At 45.8% G+C, this 27,922-nt stretch overlaps 1 protein-coding gene across 2 annotated transcripts in view; it reads left to right on the forward strand.

Moving 5' to 3' along the window:
- Stk39 (serine/threonine kinase 39) overlaps positions 1-27,922 on the forward strand; it is a 246,649-nt gene that overhangs the window by 95,091 nt on the left and 123,636 nt on the right. For both annotated transcript variants that reach the window (XM_050122514.1, XM_050122521.1), the window contains exons 6-10: positions 4,825-4,934; positions 5,146-5,247; positions 7,434-7,567; positions 14,702-14,750; positions 14,854-14,919. In XM_050122514.1, coding sequence (XP_049978471.1) covers positions 4,825-4,934; positions 5,146-5,247; positions 7,434-7,567; positions 14,702-14,750; positions 14,854-14,919 — 461 coding nt within the window. The remainder of the gene's footprint in view (positions 1-4,824; positions 4,935-5,145; positions 5,248-7,433; positions 7,568-14,701; positions 14,751-14,853; positions 14,920-27,922) is intronic.

A 27,922-nucleotide genomic window follows, 5' to 3' on the forward strand; every position in this document is an offset into this window, starting at 1 on the left:
AGAGTATGAGTCTAAATTTGGGCCTGACTGAGATTTTGTTTTTCATGCAAGGTGAAGAAAAGCTTTCAAATTCTTTTTCAGAGAAACCCTCCGTTGCCACCATTAGAAGCTGTTTTCCTGCCTCCACCAGGTTTCCGGACAGCTCACTATTCATCCTGATCATACATCCCTGGCCTTTGACCTGGCACATGCTTTTCTAAACTTAGAGAGAAGAGGAATGTTTGGAGTGGCCTCTGGTCACCAGGGGCTCCCAGGACCCCTCCTAGGCCTTCACTAGTTGGCCAGCTGATTCCCTGGGCTATGGGATTGCAAGGAGTCTATCACACCGTAGTGTGGATTTTAGACACTGTCGCAGTATAGCTGGCAGACTAGTTTTGCAGGCTACATCAGAAAGGCCAGACTGCTCTTCCCATTGTTTTTGCTTTCTTTTCTAAAATGTGCATTTGTTGCCAACAATAAAACACAACAGAGAAGCCTCTGCTTAAAGACGCTGATGTTTGTTTTCTCTGGGAAGCTGGGAACTGAGCAGCTGCAGGTCTATTTCCTCTCTCCTCCTGCTGAGTGGCAGAAGCTGGCTTAAGACCTGGGTGGGAGGTCGCTGAGAGTGAGCGCCAGGACTCCCTGTAGGGCTCAGCCGTCCTAGCCCCAAAGCTGAGCACCAAGCGCCCTTCATCTCAGGGACTGGGGCTCTCAGGACCTGCCCTCCTTTCAGTTTTCTCGAGACCCCCATAAATACTTGAGTTTTCTACCCTTGGAGCTGTCAGACAGTTTTTCTTCTTGGCTCCCAGCTAGTGCTTTGCCCATGCTGTGCCTTTGTCTGGGATTGGTTTCCCGTTAGCTTCCTTGTCCAGCTCCTCATCTCGCGTCCAAGGCCAGGTCCAGGGCCCATTTTAGATATCGTCCACGGTGACAGTTACAGCTCGCGTGTTCTCCCACGGAGACATAGTAACCTTTGGTTTCACAGGTGCTGCTGTTGCGTATTATCTCATGTCTTATCCTCCTGGGATGGTAATACCTTCCTATCCATAAGCACATCTTTCTCACTCATATTTCATGTCTGCTACTAAAGATGCAGTGCTAACCCACCCCATGGCCCACTTAACGCTATTTGTGAAAAGGTGAGCACAGTAAGTTGTCAGTTACCCTAAGGAAAGCTAATATACAGGGAGGGGCAGTAGGATATAGTTTTTAAATGAAAGCAACAGAGAACTAGTCCCAGTGAGCAACCTGGTAAGAAAACAGAGGACCAGGAAGCTTCTGCCTCACACACCAAGGAGCTAGTCTTGTACACCGTGACATCTCCCTTCTGTGTCTCGTAGTGCGTGATATTCTCAAAGTCAGACAGCTACGGATTCTCTTCAAGGCCTTTCCGTTTCTTTATCCAACTTGGATGATGATCGAAGTAACACAAATGATACTTGACAGAATAGGCAGGCTTGATCAAAGGAATTGCCAAGGACCAAGGTGCCAGGGATGCCTCTGTCACCAAGGACTCATAGACTACCCTTTGCTATTTCTGCCTGCAGTAGAGCGGTCTGTGGAGGGAACCCTGTATGTGGACAGCAAGCATATGGAGAGGCAGCACTGGAAATGCTAGAAGCTGCTGAGATCAGGAGCCAGGAGGTTTTGGTTGGCAGTGACCGGTGGTGCGACGGTGCGGGAGAGGAAGGGTTTGGTAGTTATAGATTAGGCTAAAGGGGTTTGACGTCAAAGGGTCTCTTAGGCTTTTCAGGAGGCCTTGGACCTGTGGCTTAGGGAAGCCTCTTTCTTTGCTTGAGCCTGGGCCTTGGGTGGGGTATGGGGAGCAGGAGATGGGGATTCAGGAGGCTGCTATGGACTCTTAGCAAGAAGTAATGGTGGATTAAACTGAGGGCCTTGGCTGTGGGGGAAAGAAAGGAGTGAATGGATTCAAAAGATATTGGAGTGTCTCGTTACTAAGATGACAATTCGTTATGCCTTTTTCCTTACAGTCACTTTTACCCATACCCTGCAGAGGCATAAAGGTGGGCTGGCTGAATTCGTGTGTAGCGTTTAATGCTTTGTTTACAGAAAGATGTTATGTGATTTCTGACCCAAGAGTTTCTGGTCCAAGTTCCTTCAGTTGTATGCAGGTGCCCCTAGGACAATCTGGCTTTTCACTTTCCTGGGTCCCCCCATCCCCCCAGCACTGCCCCCACCCCCATTGTACACACCGTCACATGTATACAGTCTAAACAGGACAGAGTATACTGGTTTTCCTGTTTGTATGAGTACACTATGTACTTTTGCCAAAGGCTCTGTTCCTCAGAACAGATAAATGTTCTGTGTACAGATTAGCCGTACATAGAAGCAAAATGTAGCTGTTCTGCAGTTGTGGTGGTGAGTGGATGTTAGCATCGGTGTTTTCTGCTTCTGGAATTTTCCCCCCTGAGCTCTAAAGACATTTAGCCATCTGTTCTTGACTTTAAAGTAGGTGTTCTGAGCCGAGGCTGTGAATAAGTGCGTGACTCATCTGGATCATGGGGGACGATGGAGGAGGCACGGCCGGTGTTTAGTTGCTACCCTGTATCCTCCTCAGCTATTTCCCAGCTTTTCCTGTATCCTGTAAGCAGGTAGAATTTTGAGGAGCCGAAAGGTAACAGCTATTGTTTACTATCTTTACATGCCGTTAGTGAGAGAGCCGAATTTTTCCTCAAAGCAGCCTTTATCCACATCATTATTTATAGACAATATATATTTATTTAGTGTTATCATATTGCAATATCATGTTAATCAACATAGAGTGTTGATTTCTTTTTTGAACTTCATTTGGGAAGTACAAATTAAGTTAAGATGTATGTTTTTAAAAGCGTGAGGATAGTCACATCCTGCAGCCATGGGTAGTAGGCATTTGCCAGCTCCCTGACTCCTCCGGGAGCTACTGCACGCAGTACAGTCACCCCAGGAATTGTAGAGTCAGATCCATGCGTGCAAATTAAATTGTGTGGCACTTTTAAATAAAACTTTTGTTCAGTATTAACATGCAAGTAGCAGCTGGAGCAGAGCCGCTGTCTTCCCATTTTCCTTTTGTTTACTTGTAACCAGTGTCCTGTTGGGAACTGAATACGTCTAACTGTAAATAAAGTCAGCATATATTCCCAACTATGGGACTGGTTCCAGGGCTACTAAATCACAACTGTGCCCTTCTAAAGCAAACCCCCACATGCTTTCAGTGTAGGTTTGTGCTTGAGGACTTTCCGTGTGATTGCTTGGATGATAACAGTCAACCAAGGGGTCCAGCGAAAGAGAATTATACCGGGGCTGTTTATAACAATCATCCTGCATAGAATCCAGCATTGTGCTGTGTGTTGGCTGCCTCCCTTGGTTGTCAGACCAGGTCCTTACTATGTAGTCCTGGCTGGCCTTGGACTGGCTGTGTAGCCCTGGGCGGCCTCTGCCTCCCAAATGTTGGGATTAAAGGCCTATCTCGCTGCACCTGGCCCTTGCGTCCACCACTTCACTCTCCAGGGACACTTGGTGTGGCTGTTACCAAGAAATACTGTAGTCCGGAGTAGTTGGTTTTTTTTTTTTTTTTTTTAACTTATAAGCTACTCTTACTCTATATGCAAAAATATAGATGAGGATGCTCGCATTAATAAGCAGCAACTGTTCACTGTCCACTACAGAAATTATTCGTCTATATGCATGTACAGTAAAGCAAATTAATCCCACATACCGAATTTCTAACATATAATGAGTATTAGGAAGAGGATTATGTTTTTGGCCAGAGAGATGGCTCAGTGGGTGAAAGTGCTGGCCACACAAGCCTGAAGGATCTGAGCTCGATGCCCTGAACTCATGTAGAGGAGCTCGCTACTATAGAGGGCACCAGGAAGCCCAGTGCTCCAGTGGCGAGGTGGGAGGTGGCAAGGCTGTAGCGTGCAGCACTGCAGAAACAGCAAGAGACACTTCAGTACAATACAAGGAGAGAGCCAACTCCGGAAGATCGTCCTCAGACCTCCGCAAGTACATCATGCCTACGTCAATACACTCACGTGCATATACATACATGAACATCACAGACACATGTGTTCATGTACACACGCAATAATAAATTAAATAAAGTAAGAGATTAGTTGAATTCCACGTACCGTTCAATATGCACTCAATGAAAACCATCCTGGAAGCAAACTTTGAGAAACCCAGTCTTTGCCAACTCAGTCTTTCCTTTGTGTGGTGGTGGCAGAAGGACAACTCCAGGCCTGCTGTGGGATTTGTGTACCTGGTCTGTGGCTTTGCTTTTAGGATTTTGGCCAAGATATTACTATGTACTGTTAGTCTAGGACATGGCGATATGAAATGGACCCCCCCCTTTTTTTTTTCTTTAAAAACCTAACTTTTAAAACATTGATAACTTAGAATTAAATGGGCTAGAAAATCACAACAAAAGTATAAAAATAACTACACTGCATTCTCCTCTTATTTGCTTAAGTTGTATTCTGGTTAGTGATTAAGAAAAAAAATTAGACGAAAGTAAAGACATTTTATATTCAGGGCTTTGGATGAAATATGTTTATGCTTTCAATGGTATGGTATTTTTAAAAATAATAGTGACTTTTGGTACCTTTTTAGTGGAAAACGTTATATGGTGTGGTGAGCTTGCTGGCCCATTACCCCTAATGGCACTTCTGCGGTGTAGATGGCAGATGGCAGGGCAGCCCTGGCTTACTTCTGAGAAAGCTCCATGACTGTGTTCGCAGCTATTCGTCACCGTCCTAAAGCCCACCAGGGGGAGGTGGGGTTGCGATCCGAATTTATAAACCAGGCAGAGCATAAAATAAAGTCAAATTCTTTTTCTCTTTCCAGATTTTGGGGTAAGTGCATTCTTAGCAACGGGTGGTGACGTGACACGGAATAAAGTCAGAAAAACATTTGTTGGTACCCCATGTTGGATGGCCCCTGAAGTCATGGAACAGGTAAAAAAAAAAATGTTACCTTCCTTGATTGTCGCATTGATGTATCTACATAGTGTATGTCTAATTAGCAACGCACCACACATCTGATGTACTGTGGCTGTGACATTTCAGTCATCGCAGTAGACTGTATCCTGCACCTTGAAAGTAGTGGTGTGTGACCAGCCTGCTTGTGACGTCCTTGTGAATGTTCTTTCTTTATCTTTTTCCTCAGGTGAGAGGCTACGACTTCAAGGCCGACATGTGGAGCTTTGGGATAACCGCCATTGAGTTGGCAACTGGAGCAGCGCCCTACCACAAATACCCTCCAATGAAAGTAATGGCTGCCGCCGGGGTGACTGGTCGGGTTGGAACTCCGATGGGTGCTCTGGTTCTCCTGAACATGCCTATTTTCCTCTTAGACTTGTGGGAGTTAGCGGAGGAAGGCAGCCAAATGGAAGGCTGACTCATGTTCTCATGCCCCGAATTAGCAGAGGTAGCACAGTGCCCCGCTTTGTGACTCGGTGCAGAGCCAGGCAGATTCACGGCTCTGCCTCCGAAAGAGCGGGACAGTCTCAGGTCTCCCTGCAGAAGCTGAGAATGTATAGGAGGGCTGTGATATTTGCAGATGGATTGCAGGCTGCTTTTCTCTTTCTCTTTAAATAAAGACAGTCTATACCATTTTCAGCCTGCTCACAGCGTGTGTTGTTGTGCCTCATCGGAGATGAATGAGTCACAGTGTTTGGAAGCAACATATACTTTGGGGACTATTTTCAGGTTTTTGTTGTTCTTCGATTTGCTCTACCTCTGAAATGGTCACAGCATTTTTAATCCTCCCCACCAGGTTTTCTTTTAAGGCTGCAATTAATTGTTCGCCAGAAAGGACGAAGACATTTTTTTTTTTAACCAAAGCTCTAGTCTATGCTTCTTTTATTTTTCATATTTTAATTTTTTGGAAAGTTTAAAAGGATTAGAATAGGATGACAATAAGGTTCCCTGGTGATGCTGGCTGAGACAGTGGGCAAAGGGTAGAGCTTAGGGGTAGAGCACATGCTTAGGAAATGTAAGGTTTTGGTTTGGCACCTGGTTTATTTTCCAACCCCTGCCTCCCAAATGTACTTTCTTATTGGAGAAAACTTGGAAGTACCAATAAGAATAGCGAGGAAGAATAGTCACCCACGACTTCACCAGCCACAAATAATCTCTGCTGATGTTTTAGTGGTGTTAATTTCTGATTTTTCCTTTTAAATAATTTTTGTCGATTGTGCCCAGGACTTCAGTTCTTCTGAGCAGACAGTGCTGCGGAGCTACACCCCTGCCCTGTTGTGGTTCTGTAGAAATGTTTAATAGAGCAAAGATGCCAGTGATGTACTTTATGCATACATGCACAGCTCTTCATCTCTGTGGCTGTTTTTAGCAGAAAGTTTGAAACTGAAGTTTAAGCCATAGAAGGGATTTTATGGAAAGAATACTAGAGAAACTCAGAGAACTTTGTCTTTTATCCATTTTTTAATTTTAATTTTTTACTATTTGTGTCTCTCCATCTCCCTGTCTCCACTTATTTTTTCCACCTGAATCTAAGAGGCCCTTGTTAATCCCAGCCTGCAGTCGAGCAGGCCTTTTTTCCGGAGTTCACAGTAACCCACATTCTCCTCTTGGCTGTCGTCCTCCACAGACAGCAATGACGTTTATCGTTCATCTATTCACATGTCTGAAAGGAGTCTTGACATGTATAGAATCTGCATAAATGAGGGCTGGTTTGTGCACTAAGGGGGTTTATTCATTTTGTAGGGCACTAGCGTGCTATGCACTCACCCTGCCTGCTTTGGCCGTAAATAATTCCCTTGGCGTGAGAGAGTTGAATTATTTCCTTTTGACTCGAAATGGTGGCTTGTTTTGTCCCCTGCCATGTAGCACAGGCTTTTGATATGATTGTAACTTTTTTGTAACTCAGAATTACATCGTGACCGTCAGTCTCTCAGTCTTTCAATTTTTACCAGGCCCCTTTGGCAGTTTTCTCATTTTGTTTTCTCTTTAAGAAAAAATCATGTTACCTCCCGGGATGGTGCGGTTTTATTTTTAGGGTGGCTAATGTGTTGCAGGAGCCCTGAGTACAGCGGGTTCTGTACTTATGAATGGCCTGCACACTTGAATGTTCTTTTCTCTCCCGACTACCACTCTTTCCCAACCAGCCTGCTCTGCAGCAAGTGTTCCCGGAGGTCCCGTGAGAACCACTTCCCAGAAAATTCTTTCCCTGTGGCTTTGGGAGACCATTCTTAACACACATAGCAAATTTCCTAAGTCCTGCCCAAGAGAATCACCAAGCTTCAGGAGGGTGTGGATAGATTTGCAAAGACAAATGGATCCTTTCAGGACTCAAGTTTAGGAGCACTAATTATGGGAAAAGCATGTTGGTACCCCAGTCAAAGAAGGACTTTGATCCTTTTGTGAAAGAAAAAAACTAAAAATTCCATTGCCGCTCATATCCAACAGGGACCTTCTCCACCTTTCTTTTGGCTGCAGGTGCTAATGTTGACTTTGCAAAATGACCCACCCACTTTGGAAACCGGAGTAGAGGATAAAGAAATGATGAAAAAATACGGCAAGTCCTTCCGAAAGTTGCTTTCACTGTGTCTTCAGAAAGATCCTTCCAAAAGGTATGTGGGACCCAGTTCGGAACCTAAAGACCCGCTTTGAATCTTGACGAAACTGTGCTTGTGGATGTGAAAAGGTTACCTTGCCCTGGCCCCTGGTTGTTGTTAGAGGAAGACAGAGTCCGTGGAGAGAGAAGCCAGAGTAGAACAAGGGGAGAGGAGGAGCAAGAATTGCTCTTGCCCGCGAGGTGTAGGCACTGTCACCAAAGGAAAGGGAGCCAAGCACAGCTCAGAAGGCCTTGCTGGTGGTGAGGACAGCTGGGCTAGTTCCCAGCACTCTTAGGTTGTGCTGACCTCTCAGGAGGGGAATATCAGGCTGGCTCCAGTCTGAACCAGGCCAAGGTAGTGAATTTTGCATGAGCTTCCTTTTAGCTGCAGAACAAGTTGTGTGGGCTGTTTAAAAGATTATCAGCAGGGAAAAGCTTACCTAGAAAGATTAATCACGGCAACGGAAGCAAATGTTTCCTTCGTGTTCTTACGTTACTGCCGTGTACTGATACAACTCTTTGAATCTCTTTCTTCCTTTTTAATCCAGGGACTTCGAAATACCTCTGGCTCCAAGAGTGGAACCCAGAGTCACTTAAAGTGCAATTGCAGTGATGCAAATCACAGACAAGTAGTTGTGTGTCACAGACAAGCCTTGCTCCTCACAGACAAGTAGTTGTGTGTCTCAGACAAGCCTTGCTCCTCACAGACAAGTAGTTGTGTGTCTCAGACAAGCCTTGCTCCTTACAGAGTTGCACGTGCCACTTCCCCAGCAGACCTGGAAAGTCCTCTGTCTATCATAGGTCACCCAAGCCTCTGATTTTCTACTTAGCTCAAAGAAAAATAATAAGAACTATTTTTTCCGCGGTCTCCCATCCAGGGATGGATCCCTGTTGTTAGAAGGCATTGGTGTATTCTATGTCGTGAATTCTTTGAGCAACTTACTGAGCTTTTTACCTGTTACATAGTATCACTGCCAGGTAGGCCGAGCTTCTTTGGCTTTCGCACAGTTGCTGTGATAGTTTGTGATTATTTGCTGTGGCAAATCTTTAAATTATTTCTTGCAAATGATCCCCACAGACCGTTTGTGCTTGACATTTCTCTTGTGCTGATGTTTGGTTTATAGGGATTATTTTCCTCCATCTGTTGCTTGACCTTTCCCGGGGGTTACGCCTCCACCCTCCTCTTGCTGGGAAGGCTCTTAGGTGTTACTTTCAGCCTTCAGCACCTGCTTATCCTTCCCTTGCATTTGGCGTCCTTGCCACAAGGCGAAATTTGTCACTGCAGAGCACTGGTAGAGCTTCCACGCCTGGTGGGAGTTGTCTCTGTGCTTCTGGGACTTGACTGACAACTTTCGGGATTCTAGAACGAGTTGAGAGCCACCTAGTGGCTGTACTGAGTAATGGCACACAACTCAGAAAAAAAAAAAAAACCAGTTCCTTAGGGTAGAGCAGTAGTGCTATTCAGTGAGAGTTTGAGATTTGATCAAAATATTTTCGATTTATGTGCAGTGTACTTAACAGACCATTTTTGTTTCTTAATAAACTTAAAGTCTTTTCGGGTTCTATTCACTGTTGAGTTCAGATACTGATTTCTTCTATATGTGTCTGAGACAGCGGTGGAGGGAGGAGGTGGAGAGACGGGTCTGGATAAGGCAGCCACAGGCTTGTGTATCCATCCCTGCGTGAAGCCTTTCCCTCAGGGCACTCGCTCTGTGCTGCTCGGCACGTGTGAGTAGCTGAAGGCCTTCTGCGTGCATTCTCTATAACTGTACAACCGTTCTCAAGTAGGCGAGTTAGAGACGAATAGTGCCGCATCCACTTCCCCAGCGGCTCTTTCTTCCAACGAAGAGACACGGGCATTGAAGATAGTATATGAGGAGTTTGGGAGGAGCAAAATCACAGAAAAACTCATGAATTGCAAAGAGAGGAAAAAGTATATTGTTGAATTTACCTTTATAGAACATGGAATTAAAAGCACGTTCAGTATGAAATATACAAATAGCATCTCTGCACATGACAGACTTCCGAAGGGATGACCATTTAGAGTGATTTTAATCCCACCTGCCCTTCTGCTCTGTTCACGCTGTTTAAGACTTTCCACTATTTCTGTTACTTCATTTCTTTCCTTTCTCTTTCTGCTCTTTTCAATACTGGATTGGATTCCTAGCTCTAATTTAGCCTCATTCTCAGGACTTAATTTCCTTGTCTCTGTAATGTGTTTAGCAACCCCCGTTTCAGAGGATTGCTCTGAGGCTGCAGTGAAATGGCACCAGGGCAGATAGCAGAGCACCTGGGGCTGGCTTCAGAGCTCGGCCAATAGAGACAGCCATTCACCATTGCCTCCACCCTGGCGGGGAGAGTCACTGTGAGTTTTACGTGCTCATCACAGTATGCTAATGCTATATCTAATTAATATTTTTAGTACTATTACCCCGTATATTTTGATTGACTTAAACAACAAATTCAGAGTTTTAGAAGGACTTGTGTACTCGTCTCTATATCTGGAGACTCACGGGAGTTTGCCCTTTGGAGGGGATTGAAATCCTCTGAAGAGAATTTCAGGAAGAGAAACCAGATCCAAGTGGGTTGAGGCGTTGAAGGCAGACTTTGGTCATCTTTGTGAGTATGTGCTATCTGCATGTAGCCCATCTCTCCGTGATCTTAGCGCGGTTAGTAGGCACCAAAGCCCTGGCGCTGCTAAGAGACTTGAGCAACCAGTGACCAGCAGAGCAGCAGAATAGCCAGGACATAGATTCAGTCCCGAGCTCACATGCCGGACTCTGCTTTCCTCGGTGACACGGACCTGAGGTGTCAGAGCCCGTGCCTCAGGGAGGTTTGTGCTTTGCGTTAGCTCAGGCAGGGTTGCTTGTATTTGCATAACAGAGTGCTTCACTATTTCCTAATAAAATGAGCCTTGATCTCACAGATTACACATTCCCCAATGATGGCAACCTATAAAAAGAGGCAGCATTGACTGAGCACTAAGAGGGTGGATGTTGCATAGATGAATGTGTTAGCCGTGAGTTAGACTGCACTATCACTTTGCCGAGGGAGGGAGGGCTGCACAAAGAAGTTCTGCCTGAGGTCAGGAAGCAGTTAGAATTTATTATAGCATGTAGTTAGAGCTCTTTAGACTGTATAACACTCATCCTGAATCCTTTGAGATCCATTTTAGGTCACAGCGGACTTTGGCCCATCCATATGTATCCAATGAATCCATTGAGAGGTTTTCTTCTGAGAATGTTGGTACTTGCAGAACACTGCCTCGTTTTTAAGGATTTCAGAATCAGTCATGTTCATAGCCTGGACTGTTCTGGCTACCGGTAGCAATGTAGCACTTCTTGGGAAACAGTGTTTCTATTTATACTACCTGTTACATGGCTGGGCGGTGGGTGGTTGGCAGCCTTGTGAGAGGTGGCAGGGAAGATCCCCTGCTCCAGCAGAACTCAGGATCTGCGGCTGCACAGGAGGCATAGCGTTGTAGTTTCTGTTGGAGAAAATGGCAATGGATAAGTAGCCAGGCATGCAAACCCGAGTTCAGAAGGGCGCCAGGCACCTCTGCTTGTCTCGTACTTCCGTTCATCTTCCTCATTTCTTCTAGTTCCCCTTCCACTACTTTCCTATGGAGGTAGCTTAGCACACATGGGTTTTTACCCCAAAGCTGGGAACACTTGAGCTGACTTCAGTATAAACGGACCCAGTAACACTGTTCAACTGTTTTTTGTATTGAATTAGAGTGCCTTGAAACTTAACAGTTGTGCCTATTAAAGACAAAAACAAGGTCCCCAAAGGAAACAAAACAAAATCATAAAAAAGAATGTGGGCTTTTAAAGCCATCCCCCCCCCCTGCCCCTTTACCTTATGGTTTCTTTGTGATGAAGGGATGGAGGATAAGGGTGGAGTGGAGTGGGGAGAAAAGGTTTTTTTCTGCAATATGCTTTTTTTTGTTGTTGTTGTTGTTGCCATAGAAATGACCTTTCTCAGAAAGGGAAAGAATTTTTTCAGTCCCATTTCTCAAGGTCAGTCCAGCATTCTACAACCTTCTGTCCACCTAGGTTTAACATCTGACCTTTGGTCTGCAGAAGAAGAATGAGGGGTACTGAGGAGAAGGAAAATCACTTTGGGTCCCCACCTGTGCCGTGTCCCTCCTCTTGGTTTTGCTGCCCGAGCTTCGTTTTTTTTTCCCCTGCATTTCCCTCTCTTCCTCGCAGTGTCGAACAGACGCTTCAGTGCTGGCTAAACTTAGCCACGGGAGTTACAGTCCTGGCCCAAATGTCTACCAGCATTGTCTTCACTTCATGCTGGGGTGTGAAATTGAGCTACAGTAGTTTGCTGTGCTGTGCTGGGCATCAGGAATATAAAACTGAAACCTACAGGCTCTCTGCCTCAGAAGGGCTCCTAACACGAGAAAGTGGAGCTACCGGGAGGGAGCGTAGATGGAGAGAAAGTGGGAAGAGTGGGAAAACACACTGAGCACCACATCCCGAGTGTGAATTCTACCCGTAGATGCTGGGAGAGAGATCCCAAAGACGGTGGCATCTAAATTGTTTTTTTTTTTTTTTTTTGACTTATGGGCAAGGTGGACTACTTGGTTATGAAACATTTTGAAGAAACAATTTCAAGAAAAGCCCAGGGTGTGCTTTGCTGTGAATGAACGGAAGACAGATGAGAATGCCATCATGGTAGAAGGGGAAAGTGTGTAAGGTCGATGAAGACAGCCCCAGAAGGTTTGGGATCATGGAGGAGACAGCCCCAGAAGGTTTGGGATCATGGAGGAGACAGCCTTTAGATAGTTAGGGATCATGGAGGAGACAGCCTTAGATGGTTTGGGATCATGGAGGAGACAGCCTCAGAAGGTTTGGGATCATGGAGGAGACAGCCTCAGAAGGTTTGGGATCATGGAGGAGACAGACTTAGATGGTTTGGGATCACAGAGCTTGACTTAGCTGTTTTCAGGAACCTGCTCTTCAGAGGACAGGTAACACAGGCTGCTGATGAGCAGGACAAATAAACGGCAAAATAGTAACCAATGCATCATGTAGAATGGCTAGATCTTTTTTCATCTCCACATTTTTTTGGCTTTTAAATAAGCTATAAGCTCATGCATTTAATGAATTTACCAAGGGATATATGGCCCTCCCGTCATTTAGACCCTTACTTACTCAAAGCAGTTATCAGTTATCAACTGTTGTGGTGGGTGCATGACTCGGGCTTCTTGGAGAGGTGCCTGTAGCTAATATTCTTAAAATTTGAAGGAAGTGGTAAGAATACAAATCTTCCTTGCACAGAAATACAGTTGATGACTGTGTAGACTTAGGCACATGCCTGAGTTTGCGGAAGTTCTCAGTTCTCCTGGAGTCTGGACTCTGGGCCTCTTGGGGGAAGCCTCTCAGCAGAAGCCTTTGTATTTTGCACATTTTATTTACTGAATTCTTTGACAGTTGTTTGTTACAGTGTTTCTTCCTAATAAGTAAGGCTTTGCTTCTGCATAATGATGGTGTCTTTCCACACTGAAGAAAATGAGCAGGATTTCTTACAGGTGTCTCCTATGTAGTGAATTTGCAGATCTATCTCTAAATGTCTTTTGTAATTTTTTGCTACTTTCTTTCAAACCCAGTTTGCTCACTCAAGGGCCTCGAGCTGCATTTAGCTTTAGATTTTAAGTTTATTTTGATCTAGATCCATTCCATCATCTCTCCTACTTTTTCCTCTTGGAAGATGAGGGATTCATTGTCTCTATTTTACAACCTGCCCTCTCTCTGCCCCTCCTCCTCCCTTCTCCCTTTCCCTCCCACAGCCTTTCTTTCCTTTTTTTAATGTAAGACTTAGTGTTTTGGATGCTGGGCGAGTGCTCGCCCATTGACCTCCATCTCCAGCTTATATGGATGAGTATCAGGGCGGCTTTCCTCCTCATTCCCCCTCTTCTACAGATACAGATAGAGAAAGCTGATGAAATGGATTCCTAATTAAGGAATTATTGACAGAGGAAGCTATTCTTCACAGACGATTGTCAGTTGATCAGAGAAAAAATGGTAAAAGTAGGAAATCAATGTTCGGCTACCTCCCATGAAATATTTAAGTCCAAGATGGTAAACCCCAGGGGAAGGTTTTCAGCGACAGGACATCCATTCGGTGCCAAGACCTCGCTCAGGGGGACACTGGCTAATTGTAGTGGGGGAAGGCCGACCTTCCAGTGCTTAGCTTTGGAGGCTGGGGACCAATAAGTTAAACTTAGCATCCCTAATAGTGGACTAGCATAATGGTCTCCACCTCTGTGCTGCCGCAGTGCCATGAGGAGCCTGGCGATGTCTCTGAAAGCACAGCTTGAGGAGGCCGGATCTACAATGTGTTTTGAGTTTCAGAGTCTTCTGAACTTGAGTATTTATGGACTCTACCAAAATCTGCAGTCTGAAATGATTCTAAATGTCTAATTTTATGAGCTATCTTGTCAGCATTTAGATGCACAATGGAACCTCTTTGAGCCTTCTGGACCTAACTTTTGAGTTTACGTGCAATATAGCATGGAGAACAAGTTATATGACAACACAAGGAGCTAGACATATTCAGAAATGCTTTTGAGTGAGCTTGCGTTTTATTAATGGCCATGCCATTTGATTTTTTTTCTTTTTTTTTTTTTTTTTGAAAACAGTGGTGCCTACACTCTTAAAGCAGTTATTTCTGTCCTGTGCGGCCTGAGCTGGCCCCTAAGAGCTGTCTGTGAGCCCCTTTCTGTAGTTGCTGCTCCTTGGGATTCACAGAACACAGCGGACTCTGTAGTCCCTTTGACAGGGTCATATTGCAGTTTGTACGGCTTCGTAATAACATAGGAATTCTGCTCTCTGAAGTTGCTCTGCCAGCCTTTAAACTCTCCCAAGTTGACAGACCGAAGTATAAGGATGGTGGCTGGAACGCTGATTGTGCCCACACATTAACTCACAGGAGCGTGTGTGTTCTGCAGGAGAAGTATTTAGAAAGAGCTAGGAAACAGGCCCTGCTTTATTTGGTGCCAGCTTGTGATTGACTTGGTTGTTGGTTTTGCTTGCCTTAAGGTCAGTCTTCCAGAAATGCTCTAAGGTTAAGCCGTAGCATCAAGGCAGTATTTTTATTATGTGGTGATTGTTTCAACTCTAATTTATTATTGATCTTTCAGGCCCACAGCAGCAGAACTTTTAAAATGCAAATTCTTCCAGAAAGCCAAGGTAACATGCTTAACACCCCCAAGTCAATCTGCTGTTTTGAAATTGCTGTGAACCTGTGGGCACCCAGAGAGGCCTTCAACTGTTGGGGTCGTTTGTCTTGCAGAACAGAGAGTACCTGATTGAGAAGCTGCTGACAAGGACGCCAGACATAGCCCAAAGAGCCAAGAAGGTAAGCTTCATCCACTTTGTCCCCCGAGAGATCGTCCCCTCACTCAGAAAAAAAAGACCAGAAAGAAACAGCAAGGAGGATCCCGCACACTCTGGCTTCAGTTTGGAGATTATCCAATCATCACCCCTCTGGCCATGGGTCTTCCTTCCCGTTGCAACAGGTTGCTGTTGCAGGTTTAGGTGTGGAAACAGCATGGGGCTCTCACAATGTCAGTTTGGCATGCAGCAGTTCCCCGTCCCCCAAGAAGGTTAGAGACTGAATGCCGGCAAGGTTTAATGCCAGAGACGTGGAATAGCCATATTACTTTCCTTTGGGTTTTTAAAAAGAGGGATACTCAACTTCAAACTACTTGCAAACGGTGAAATTAGAAACATGTTTGGTCTGTGTGATGTGGAGCGATGTTCTAGAGTGCTCATGTGCTGGTGAGGCTGGAGACCACGTGCCGTTCCTCAGTTTCTCTCCGCTTGTTCTTTTGAGACAAGGTTTCTCACAGAACCTAAAGCTGACCCTCTAGACTGGTCAGTGAGCTCCAGGGAGGCACTTGTCATGCCCTTCACCCTCTGCAGGCCAGTTCTAGGGTCACAGGTGTGCCCCTCTGTGCCTGGGTAGTTTTATGTCACTGCTTGCTTTAATTGAATGAACTGTTTTCCAACCCCAAATTTGGTTGTAAAGGTTGGGTGAATATCTGTGGGATTTATTTTACTTCTCATAAAAGACCTATAATCCCTTTCCAGTGTATCTTATGTCCACTAAATTTTGATTATCTACAGTTTTTTTTCAGTTCTAGCTTTTAGATTCCCAAAATGGCATGCAATTATATATGCATTTACTCGGAATTATTTGTCATTATGATGGATTTCATTCTGCTGTATATAAATTCTAATGGGCAGCCGTGGGTTTGGCTATCTGGTTTTAAAGTTAGTATCATAGAAATGAGAATATAAGAATACATACCCTGCAGATTTGGAAAGGGGTGTTTTCTTGCTTGCCTTTCTGTTTACTGGTGTAGAGAGAGCTGATAGGAACCAGAATTGTGTGTGATATAAATGAAGCTGACAGGTGTACTTTGGATACTTTATCTCATCACACCCATGGACCAGCCTTGACAAAACACCTATTACCAGGGTAGGGGCATGGGAATTTAGAAACATAAGTTAAGAATGCGGAGATATGCGAAGAATAACAGAATGGGAACCATAGAATAATACCGGGAGGGTATTCCAGTGATTACTGACGTCACCTGCGTTTATTTTTCCATAGCTTTTATACCAAACAAAACTGGGGGTAGGGGGGCAGGGTCTTTTTTTTTTTTTATCACATATCCAAAATGCCATCTAGAGGTGACTAAAAGCTGCCAGAGCTCCGCTGGCTTCTCTTGGAATATCTGCAAGGGACCTTTTGCTCTACACTTCATTTTCTGTCTTTGCTGCGTATTTCGCCTGTTCCCCCAGTCTCTGCACCCCGGGGCTTGTGTGTCATCTTCCTACAATGCTGACGTCACTCAAGAGCCTCCCCCTGTTCTCCTACAGCACTGGAACCCCTCCCCCTTCCTTTCTTTTCCACTGACTTTACACCTTTAATTTCTGGCTTCACTGTGTAGCCCAGGCTGGCTTCAGACTCATGATTCCCTTGGCTCAGCCACGCGTTCTTGGATGGTAGCTAATGCAGAGTCACTGTTCATGGCTCCTCTGCTGCTTTTAGATTTTTATAAAATGATTATTTTATGTGTATTGATGTTTCGCTTGCATGTATGTTTGTGCACAATGCACATGCCTGGTGCCCTTGGCGGCCAGAATAGAACGGCAGATCCCTTGGAACTGAAGTTACATATGGTGATGCACTACCATGTGGGTGTGCTGGGAATTGAACTTGGGTATAATAAATAATGAGCTTAGTTTCTCTTTCATAAATGGGCAGAGGCGGTACCTTCCCATGTTTGTGTGTGCAGAATTGGGCAGTGTGTAGCATTGCAATTGGGACAAACTTTGCAATAAATGGTTGTTATCATATAGTATGTGTTATTATTTTATAATCATTCATGTTGCTTTTATCATCATTTTGCTCATGGGATGCCCTTGTTTCTTCTTGCTGGTGTTGGTGAGGGATGCTACACAGTTTTTTTCTGCCACTGCGCCCAGTAGTGGGCTCTGAGGACAGTACAGACAGTGACACCCACTTCTCATCGGGGAATGTGGCTCGCACATCACGGGACTGTAAAACCCAAAGGGTCGCAGAGGGTAAAACCATCAGGTCGTCGTCGCGTGGGAAAGATAAAGCCTAGGGGAGAGGAGAGGAGAGAGGAACGCAGTGTTTACCCTGCACTTAAAAGTGTGGGATCGGCAGTCGGTTCCTCTTTATCCCAGTTACTGCAACATTACAAACATCAGTGAGGTTCTGAGGATATCTGCTGGATGCCAGAGAGGCTGATATATGTGAACTTGTTAAGAATAGTCTGACGAGACCACAACTACTTTTAAACCTGTGTGGAAAAGTAAAACTTAATGTAGGATAAGAATGCCAAAGTCATTATTAAAGGTTACAAGGGTTTGAAATGGAGAAAATTTGCCTCCGTTTTCAGGCTAAAATACTTCGGTGCTGGAACACCAGGCCTTGACTTCAGCCACGGTCACGATAACTGCACGTTTGCCACCATTTAGACTTCTTTAGTTGACGAAGCAGGAAATTGTTTTTAAGTTTCTGCAAGGTTACTTTCTCCCCTCCTGAAATCTTAACTAAGGTGTTGAAACCCGGAGAAGAAATAAGGTGACTTTAGCTTTGTTCCGCGTTTTCCCAGTAGAGGGCAGCAATGAGTTTTGGAGGACCCCAAAGGGAAGTTTTGGCGTTTTGAAGGCATCAGATTGTAGAAGAAGATCAAAGGTGACTGAACTGGTCAGGTTAGGCAGTTGGCTGCTGTTTTATTGGACGGGCAATTGAAGGCATGATGGTTTAAGTACATTTCACTTTTATTTTAAATTAAAATTCTTGAATTTGTGTTACATTTTCTATTAACAAACCAAAGTAATCTAACGTGTGTTTTACACAATTCTCGTTGAAACCAAAAGTCTTAACTTTGAAAAATTGATTGGAGCATTTTCAGTATTCAGTGATTAAATTAATACAGTCAAATAGTACCAGGCTATTTCCAGAGAGTTTGTTGGTTTCTAAGACTCTCCCTAGTGTTGGGTGAAGAGAGGTAGGAGCGACTCAAAGTGAACGCTAACTCTGGAGAATTAAACCAGACTCTAGCCCAGCTGCCGCACGTGCTTTCTGTTTCTATGATTAACACAATGACCAGACGCGGCCTAGGGAGACAGCGTTGATGTCAGCGTATACTCCAGGTAACCGTCCGTCTCTGGGGAAAGTCGGGGCAGGAACCAAAGCAGGAGCCTTAAGGGAGCTCTGCTTATTGGCTGCCTCTGGTGCCCGTTCAGATTTGACAGTTCAGGTTCACCACCGTAGGGATGGTGCTGCCCACAGTGGGCTGGGCCTTCTCCCGTCCATCATGAGACAGTTTCGCTCAGGTCTGACCACAAGTGAATCTTAGCAAGGCAGTTCGTCAGTTGAGGTTTCCTCTTTTCAGGTGAGTCTAGGTTGTGTGTAGTTGATACTCAAAGGTAGCGTGGATACCTGGATGCATCAAATAGGCTCGAGGGTGCAGTGCTCTTGAAGTCCGTGTTCCCTGCTCATGCTCGTAGGGAGGATGGTGACGGTGAAACACGTCATTTCTCCGGTTTTAGAGATGTAGACCAGTGTCAGAAAAGTTGGAGTTACTGTTTGCCTGGGAATGGTGACTGGGACAGGTCTTGCGAGAGTGTCATTCCACAGATGCTTCCTTCCATTCACTCCAAGGCTGGAGTCAGTTTAGAATAGACTTCCTTTGGTCGGAACAGTGATTTTGCCACTAGGGGGCGCTGTTAGAATAGTTCATTTCAGACTGGACGGGAATCGCTTACTACTGTGTAGTAATTCCTGCTCCAATAGATTGTGTTCTTCTGTTCTGCGTTTGTGCTGGATGTGAATTGACAGGCGAGGGTAGAAAAGACGGCAGGGAAAGCCTCACAGAAAATTACTTTCCATGCAGTAAATGAAGTGAGACAAAAACAAAACAAAAAACCAAACTTTTCTTGGTTCTACTCCCTGGTTTGAACTGGGAGCAAAAAGGAAGAAGGAAATACTGTGAGTCTGTGGTCCTCACTTGTAAGAAAGTCTTTGCCTTTGTCGGGTATAGGGGGTTTGGGAGTCCATTTTTGAGATCCGGAAACAAAGATAAGAACTCTAAAGTAAGAGACGCGGCTTTTAAACTGTCGAGAGCCAACAGCTTTCCATCATGGAAACACTTAGTGAGCATTAGGCAGCAGAATCTGCCATGTTGTACAGCAATCACAGGCTAGAGGTCTGCGTGTTCATATGCATTTGGCATTTCCTGTTCGCCTTGGGAGATTTGCTCACAAGGGCCTTTGCACATGGCTACCTTTTCTGGAATAAACTGCATGATGTGCTGATGAAGTGTCTCCATCCCTGTGTGCCTCCCACCCTCCGTCCACATCCCTGAGCCCGCAGCATTCCAGCTCCTTGAGATCTCTCATACTGTTACTCTTGAACATAAAGAAACTGTTCAGAACAGAAAGACGTTAGACTAGAATTGTAAGATAAGCTCATCACAGGCTTCTTGTCGGTGATCAGATGCAAAGCTCCTGCTCCTTACAGGATGAGGTGCATAGCACACGGAGGTCTCTGTTTCCACCATCCACACCTCAGCCCTTGGCAGGCCTGACAGAGCTATGGTTTACTTTACTTACGGACTTTTGCATGGTAGCCTGTGGTTATATTTGGAAGGTTTGGAGACAGGGCCTAGCTGGAGGAAAAGGGCTAATGGGAACTGGGTTTTGAGGGCTATACCCCACCCTAGTTCTGGGCTTAGCGTGCTGCTTCCAAGTCTGCAGAAGTGGAACAAGGATTTGCCATGTGCTCCTGCTACCATGGAGCCACACAGCCCATGCTTTCCCCACCACAAGGGACTGGGTCCCCATTAACTGTGATCCCCAAATCAACTCCTCTACTCTGGAGCTGTTTCTCCCAGGGGTTCCGTTAGGGGACAAGGCAACAAGAAGACAAGCAGCTCACTATAGCTGCAGGTCCCGGCTGAGGCTCTGTCACACCCCTGCAGCCCAGGTGAGGCTCTGTCACACCCCTGCAGCCCAGGTGCTCTGCAGTGTCCCATCTGCACGGCCGCGGCACTTCCAGTTCAGTTCTGTCGTTGTTCTTGATGACACACGGAGCTCACACCCTTCATTTTTTGCTACGCTGCCATCCCGAGAGTCCCATGGGTCTGAGAGCAGTGCCTTGGGAGTCAGAGGCGGTCAGCGCTGGGCACAGTCTCTAGGGATTCTGAACGATAAAGTTCAGGGAGTAAGAGGGCGGGGCATTGGCCTCTGGCGTAAATGTGAGAGCAAGAGGCGGTTAAACCTTGGTTTAGCCTTTCAGCTCCTGTGGGTTGCCTGTGGTTCACAGCTGAGATTCAGATGCAGCTGATGCAAGGTTTAGGATTTCCCATCACCACTGACTTTCCTGGGAATCCTTATCCTAAAATCGGACAGTGGAGCGGGTATCATCTCAGCAGGGTGGCCCATGTCGGGGGGCTGACACTTAGTCTCTGCCTAGCATATTCTCATCCTCTGATCACAAGCACATGGCTGTGTTGCTTCGTTACCCAAAGCATTGTTCACTTAGTTAGGTGTTGCAAAACTAGGCTGAAATTAATTCGAGTGATCCCAAGTCATGTATTCCTTTCTATATATCCCCTCCTTCACTGAGGGGAAATCATTTAAATTCTCTTCATCTCAAGCTTGGAAATCTTTAAAAAGAGTCTGACTTTTTGGAGATGGGAAAGAGAAAATCACGGATGGTACGAACTTTGGGCACCATGGGGACAGGAAGGAGTCCATGTTGTGGAAAGGAGCCCGGGTTGTGCCTTCATGCCCCTTTCCCGTCCTGTCCCCTCAGTTGAGGGGACTGTGGTGAGGCGAAAGGAGAGGTGCAGAGCAAGTTTAGGGAAAGAAGGGCAAGGGCAGGGGCTCCTCTTGTTCGGGGCTAATCAAATGTGATTGGCTTATTAGAGCTTCAGGACTAACTTTTTGAAAGGCAGAATTACTTTGTATTTTTAGAAGAGATCTTTGAGATTCAGTCGTTTTAAAACAAATTAAAATGGAAGGCGTCTAGTTAAGGTTGCTTTGATAACAGACTTTTTTGAAGCTTGCTCTTTAATTACTGCTGACGCCCTCAAATGCTGATTTAAAAGTGTCTCGGAACTTCTGCTTACTCTCCCAGACTCCAAAACAAAGGAAAGGAGCCCCGTGCTGCCTGCTGAGCGGCATCTGCCCATGCTGAGCAGTGCCCAGTGCCCAGCGCCTTCAGTTCAGCCCTTACAAGGTACAAGCCGCTTGGTTTCTTCACCAGTGTGCTAGCTGGTGCTCTTCACCAGTGTGCTAGCTGGTGCTCTTCACCAGTGTGCTAGCTGGTGCCAGTGACCTGGCCGGGCTGGAAAGGGCATGTGGGGTAGGGAAAGCGCAGACCTTGCAGGAGCTTCAGACAGTGGTGCAGTGGTCAAGGGAAGGTCCCGGGGAGCTGTGGGTGAGGAAGCCAGTGTCACCTGAGTATGCTTGCAGGTCGAGCTGTGAAGACAGACTCCAGCTAGTCCTGGCTCTGCCACCCACTCCCGGGGTGGCCTTCAGTGTCAGCTGCCCTACCCAGAGCTTCTCATGTAACATGCAGACGGTCACATCTCAATTCCTAGGTTTAGCAGCCAGAATCCTCAACTGTATGGCCTCTTTTAAACCATCCGGTACTCCATGCTATTGACCCTTGAGTCTTGTATACTCTGCTGTGCCCTCTGAGTGGGAGTGTCAGTCCCCCTTCTGCAGGAGACCGGAAGTACATCCCAAGGAGTCATTTCTCCAAAAGCTAAAACTGGATTCATGCTTCTCGGTCTATCGCTCACAACCACATTTTCATCCAGTTGATGGTAGATACTTTGTGTCGAGAGGTTTTTATCATCATCTTAATGGTGACATAATATTCCAGTGCAAGGATGATTAATTAATTGGTTCTTTTAACTGCAGAGAAATGAACATCACTGTGTATGCATTGTGGCTAAAATGTTACCTGTTTGTTAGGATATATTCCAAAGAATAAATTTGTTTTATAAGAAGTGGCCTATAATTATTGGTGAGTATGGCCTTATTGATTCTTAAAATTTTAAGACATCTTGTTTAAATCTAAGTTGGGGTCTAGGGTTCTTTGTAAAGTCATCCATTAGGCACACAGACAGGCAGATACGTGTGTGCCTCCTCACCTGTAGTAATCAATCAGTGTTTGGTCCTGCAGAGGCGATGGTGCACATGTGGTTTATTTTGGCTTTCTCCTAGAGCTGTAGAGAGGGTTCTGTGGGGCCCAAAAATGTGAGCCTGCTTCTGCCTAGTCCTAAGGTCAGAAAGGTGTGGTTACTTGGTCTTTTGGACACTCCACCCTGACTTCTGCTCCTTCTTTTGAGTCAGGAGGTTTGACCTAGGGAGTGGCTGCCTTCAGGTTACTTGGCCTAGGGTGGATTCACTACCTAAACAACAGAATGCTAATGACTTAATGTTTCCAAGTATTGAAGCAAATAGCTGTTCCAGTTGTCCTTGGTGTCCTGTTAAAGCAATCTTTTGTCATTTTCCCCTGTGGCCTTGGGGTATAAAAGTGTATGGAAAATAAACACAGGCAGATTTCAGTATTCCCTGGCACTCCCTCCCAGTACTCTCCTATGTTTTCTGTTTTATTATTTTCACCCACATCTTCATACTCTTCACTTGTTTTTCTGATCCTCATGTGCCTACCCCGGGAAGTGGTATACTTGTAGAAACGTGGTCCCCAACAGAGTTCCAAAATGTGGGGCAGTTTTACAACCTTGACACCGTAGGTAGTGCAGGAAAGATTCAAGTGTGCCACATCCTGAAGCTCATGGAAGGTGGGCAGTGAGGGACACTGGGCCGTCTTCTGTATCTGAGCATGGGGACCGGCTGTACGTGTAGTGTTACGAGGTATTTTTCCCACTACTCTGTCACCGTAATCTCTTCTCTCCAGAACGAACAAGAGACAAAGCAGCTGCCAGCTGGAGAGTGCTGACCAGGCCCCTTCCATCACCCCCTGGCTTAAGCATTTTCCGTGCTCTGTCAGCTGTCTCTGCTGGCCCTTGTGCTGGGCATTATGGCATCCACAGCCACAGAGCTCTCTGAAGTTATCGCTTTGGTCATATATAAATTTCCTTACTCTGAGCTCCTCTGATCTCTAGCTCTTGTGTCTTCCCCTTTGCCCCCAGACAGTGGTTCTCTGTGTAGCCCTGCCAGTCTTGAAACTCACTCTGTAGACCAGGCTGGCCTCAAACTCACAGAGATCCGCCTGCCTCTGCCTCCCGAGTGCTGGGATTAAAGGCATGCGCCACCACCAAAAGCACTTGTGTCTTTTAGAGATGGGAAATTATTTTCCTCCTCCTCCTAAACAATTTCTTAAGTCTGTTTTAAGTCATTGTAATCTTGAGATGACCTCTTCATTGTCCTCTGACTGATTTTGAACCTGGGACAAGCCACTGGGCATCCCTACCCAACCCCCTGTTTTTATGTTTTAGTTTTCCCAAAGCTGAAATGGGAGTGTCTATATCAAATGCTGCTGCCCTGTGACATGGGTCTCATAGGAGCTCTGCTCGCAGCCTTTCTGATCTCACTGTGGATCCAGGAGTGCCTTGTAGGCAAGGGGCTGTGTGCTGTGCACGTGACCATAAGGAAGCATTTAGAAGTCCTACGAGGCTTTCCTTTCGTTTTCCGAGGAAACTAATGTGGAGGGTTGGTACAAAACATCCTGCTCTTTCCTGCTCTCTTCCTTTGTGGGCAGAGTGCAGTAACCCCGCAGCTGTGATCTTAGTTGGAGGTCAAACTCATTTTCTGGACTCTGAATCATGGAAGTCTGTTTAGAAGCACCGTTACTTGTTTCTGATTTAATTGTGAAATTCTGATTTCCTCTTTGCTAGCGAATTTTTTAGCTTCTCTCCATGTCCTATATTCAGTATATCATAACCCCTAGCAGAACCTGTGTCTTGTCCAGAATTGTCTAAAGCGGTCCCTCCCTTATTGTCTCCTGTGGTCCTGTTTCCACGGCACGCATACCACTTCTCTTTGCTCTCTCTCCTGTAGATGCTTGCCTGTCCACTTTCTGTCTGTGCCTTCCTTGCAGAAACTGGTCCTGATGCTGATGCCCTATAACTGAGGCACAGTCAGCTGATCTGTAGGGCATGGCCCATTAAAGTTGGAATCTGGAATTTGATGTCCACTGGCCAGTGCTTCAGAGGCCTGTCCCCCAAGTGGCGTTATTTGGAGAGCATGGGGCATTAAGAGGTGGGGCATGGTGAGATTCTTTCAAAGACTTGAGGGGTGGGGACTGGTGAGTGTGGGACCTTTAAGAGACTTAGTGGGCATTCAGAGGAGGCCTGGTGGGTGTGCCTTTGAGAGGCAAGTCTTTGTGGCATCGTTGTGCCTTTAAGAGATGGAGACCAAGGGGCTTTCTTCCACAGTACCGGTATCTGGTAGGTATCTACTGTTGAAGTTAGCAGTAAGATATTAGCAATGGCTTTTTGTCTCTGTCTATGCTCCTCTTTCTGAGTTCCTGGCCATCACGAGGTAAGCAGCTTCCCTCCAGGATGCACTTCATATTGTGACTGGCTGTCATGCCACAGCCCTGAAGGTGAAGCGAACAGGGTATCGTGGGCAAAAGCTTCTGAAACCATGACCCCAAATAATCCTTTCCATTTTGTAATCTGAACATTTGAGTTATATGTCACAGAGACCAAGTATGGCTAGCACGACTCCCTGCTCTCTTAAACAGGCTGGGTGGAGGTGATGCCTGCTTCACGCTTCCTGGGTAGGAAGGGCCACGCTGCTGTGTGCTCATAACGTCATGCTGAAGGCTTATCCAGCTGTAGCTCAGATGCCCCCCTTTTTTGTCTACTGCTTGTGTTTCTCTGGTCCCTCTACCACGCAGGGTTCCCTGAGCTCTCCGCATGCTGCGGGAGCAGCTGATCCTCATTGTCGGGTTTCCCATTCTCTCAGAGCCATGGAATCTCCTGAAACAGTGCCCTCCTTTGGCGATAACAACTCTCTTAAAGTCATGATGACCTCTGATGTCACTGGTGTTAGTAGCACAGGCCTTCACTTTCCCCAGCTCCTGAATGTCAAGAAGATGCTGAGAGGCTTTGTTTCAGCAAGGACGGCATAGGAGGCAGTGGCATGCAAGTTCTCATTGGGACGTCAGAAGAGGCTTTGGAAATGGTTTGGCCTCACTGTATAGGAGAGTTTTTAATGTGTGTAGACTAGTCAGTAACTAAACACCTGGGGATGGAAACCAAAAGGGGCCCGAAGACCTGGAAGAGACCTTGGGTTTTGTCCTTAGCACTGGAGCTGCCCTGTCATGCCTGGAGTAATCCATGAGGCCTTGGGCAGATGATCCTTTGTCTTTCAGGTCACGTGCTAGGGCTGAGGTGCTGGGGACAGTTGATATGCATTTCTTCATCCATGTATCCCAGCATGCTGTATACAGGCACATGATCATTTTATGTTTGCCAAAAAGTAGACAAGATTGAGGTAATAATCCAAACCAGTCATGAGCAAATTCTGTGAAACATCAAAAAGACGAAACTTGAATATAGGGTGTGTCTGGGGCAGGGCGGGGGGGGGGGCAACCCTTGGAATGCTATCAAGCCGTTTGGTGTGAGTCTTGACCTCATAGTTAATTCTCTTGGGAAACACCCTCACAGACACCCTGCCCCCTAGTGGCGTCACTCACCGGCTCCAGAGTGAGTTTAAATTTAGTCAAGTTGATGACCAAAATTAATGATCACAAGGAGAGACGGAGCAGTGTGAAGATTGAGTGAGTTCTAAATCAGTGACTAAGACTTGGATTCCTGCTTTTGGCTTCAGTGCTTTTGACAGAACATCGCTTAAGCTACAATTAGATGACAAAGGCAATTAATGGACTGTGAGTTCATTAAGGCGAGGGTCCACCCTACTTGGTTTTCTGTCCTCAGTGCTCAGCATGCTGTGCGATCAAGTCAGAGACTAATAGATGTTGACCAGGAGAATGGATGTGAATGTGATGAGATTTATTTTGTCTTCCTGGGAGGTTGGGCAGATGCCCGTCAAACCTATTCCAGTAAAGATCAAGTGATGTTCTTGTTTCTCGTTTGTATTTCGGGGAAGAGAAGGCCGCGCCCACCCATCCCCAGTGGAAGGGCGGAATGTGGTACACATTGCGGTACCCCACTCACATCCAAAGGTTTTGGAAACTTCAGGTGGATCACAGTGAAATTCAGAGAGATTTTCTTTGAATTTATGAGAAAATTATGCATTTTATGAAATTGATTTTGCTTTAGAGTATTTTCCTCATAGCGTCTACATATGAACAATGGAATGATTGGGTTACTTTATCAGTAGTGATAGTGGTATATCCATTTCTTCAGGCTCTAGTATGTACTTACAGACTTTTGCCATTGTAGAAGCTTGGGTAATCTGTGGGGAGGTTCTGCTTTAGACATGGATTATACTTCTTGTTGCAGTCCTGGTCTCCCTGACAGTGAAGGCAGATGGAAGGGAAGGAAAAGCATGGGGAAAACAAAGTGTACTTCCATGCTCTGGGTACCATGCAAAGGGACCTGTGTATGTGACACTCTTTAGCAATGCAAGGAAATAGTTTGGCCTGCTCTGTAGCCCATGTGATGGTTTTAAAAAATTAATTTGTAAGATCGATACACAAACGACAGATGTGTAATGTGTCCATGGGTGGATGGTGTCTCTGACGACCTCACAGAAGGTAACTTCAGTCTTTGTAGGAACACTCTTCTTCTGATAAACGAAGACATGTTTAGTTCTGTGAGCATCTCTTTGTCCATGTTCTCCATATGAAGACAGCTACATGTGAAATGCTTAAAGAAATTAAAAAAAAAATAGAACCATAAAAGTGAATCCATTTTTCAGACCCAGGTCAGCTGGCCTTGGTGAGTTCCCGATAGAACATCCCCATTATCTCAGTGTGTGGGTGCACCCCTCGCGATCCTGAGTTCCTTGCTCGTGCTCTCTCTCCTTCTTCTCCTGATTTGGACCTTGAGATTTCAGTCCGGTGCTCCAATGTGTGTCTCTGTCTCTGTCTCCTTTCATCGCCTGATGAAGGTCCTTGGACTTCCCACAGGGCAGGGAACCCTGATTGCTCTTTGGGCTGACGAGGGAGGGGGACTTGATTGGAGGAGGGGGAGGGAAATGGGAGGCGGCGGTGGGGAAGAGACAGAAATCTTTAATAAATAAATAAATAAATAAATAAATAAATAAATAAATAAATAAAAAGACTGGAAGTAGGGTCTCAAGGAAAAAAAAGTGAATCCATTATAAAATACCCAAGTGACCAAGCAGAGTTGAGAATACTCATTTTCAGAAATGAATCACGTTAGAATTAAGAAAACAACATGCACACACACACACACACGCGCGCGCGCGCACACATGCACACACATATTCACACATGAAATACACCCAACGAACGGCTTAGAAAGATAAAGATTTTGTGGACGCATAGAGGAAGCGTCATTACAGAGAGAATTGTTGAGATGGGGAAAATCAAGAGTGCAGCGGCGCACAGGGATCGGAAGTTGAGGTTAACGCGAGACTGAAAGGTAGGGAGGACAGAACGAGAAATGACTGCCCCATCTCAGGGAGAGGCTAAAGTCAGAGCTGTCCGTGTGTGGAAAGGGAAACAGTGCCAGCAGAAGAGAAAGATTCTCTGAGCCACATGGAAGTACGGCGGTGCATGCCTGCAAACCCAGTATGTCGGTGGTTGAGGCGGGAGAAACAGGAGCTCTGGGCTAGTCTTTAAGGCCTACCTGGGCTACCAGAGACCTTGTCTCAAAAATAAAGCAAAACAAAAGGCCGAG

The sequence above is a fragment of the Alexandromys fortis genome, unplaced genomic scaffold, assembly GCF_014885135.2.
Source record: "Alexandromys fortis isolate MF-2015 unplaced genomic scaffold, M_Fortis_MF-2015_v1.1 scaffold_8_9099976_23576923, whole genome shotgun sequence".
NCBI classification, from domain to species: domain Eukaryota; kingdom Metazoa; phylum Chordata; class Mammalia; order Rodentia; family Cricetidae; genus Alexandromys; species Alexandromys fortis.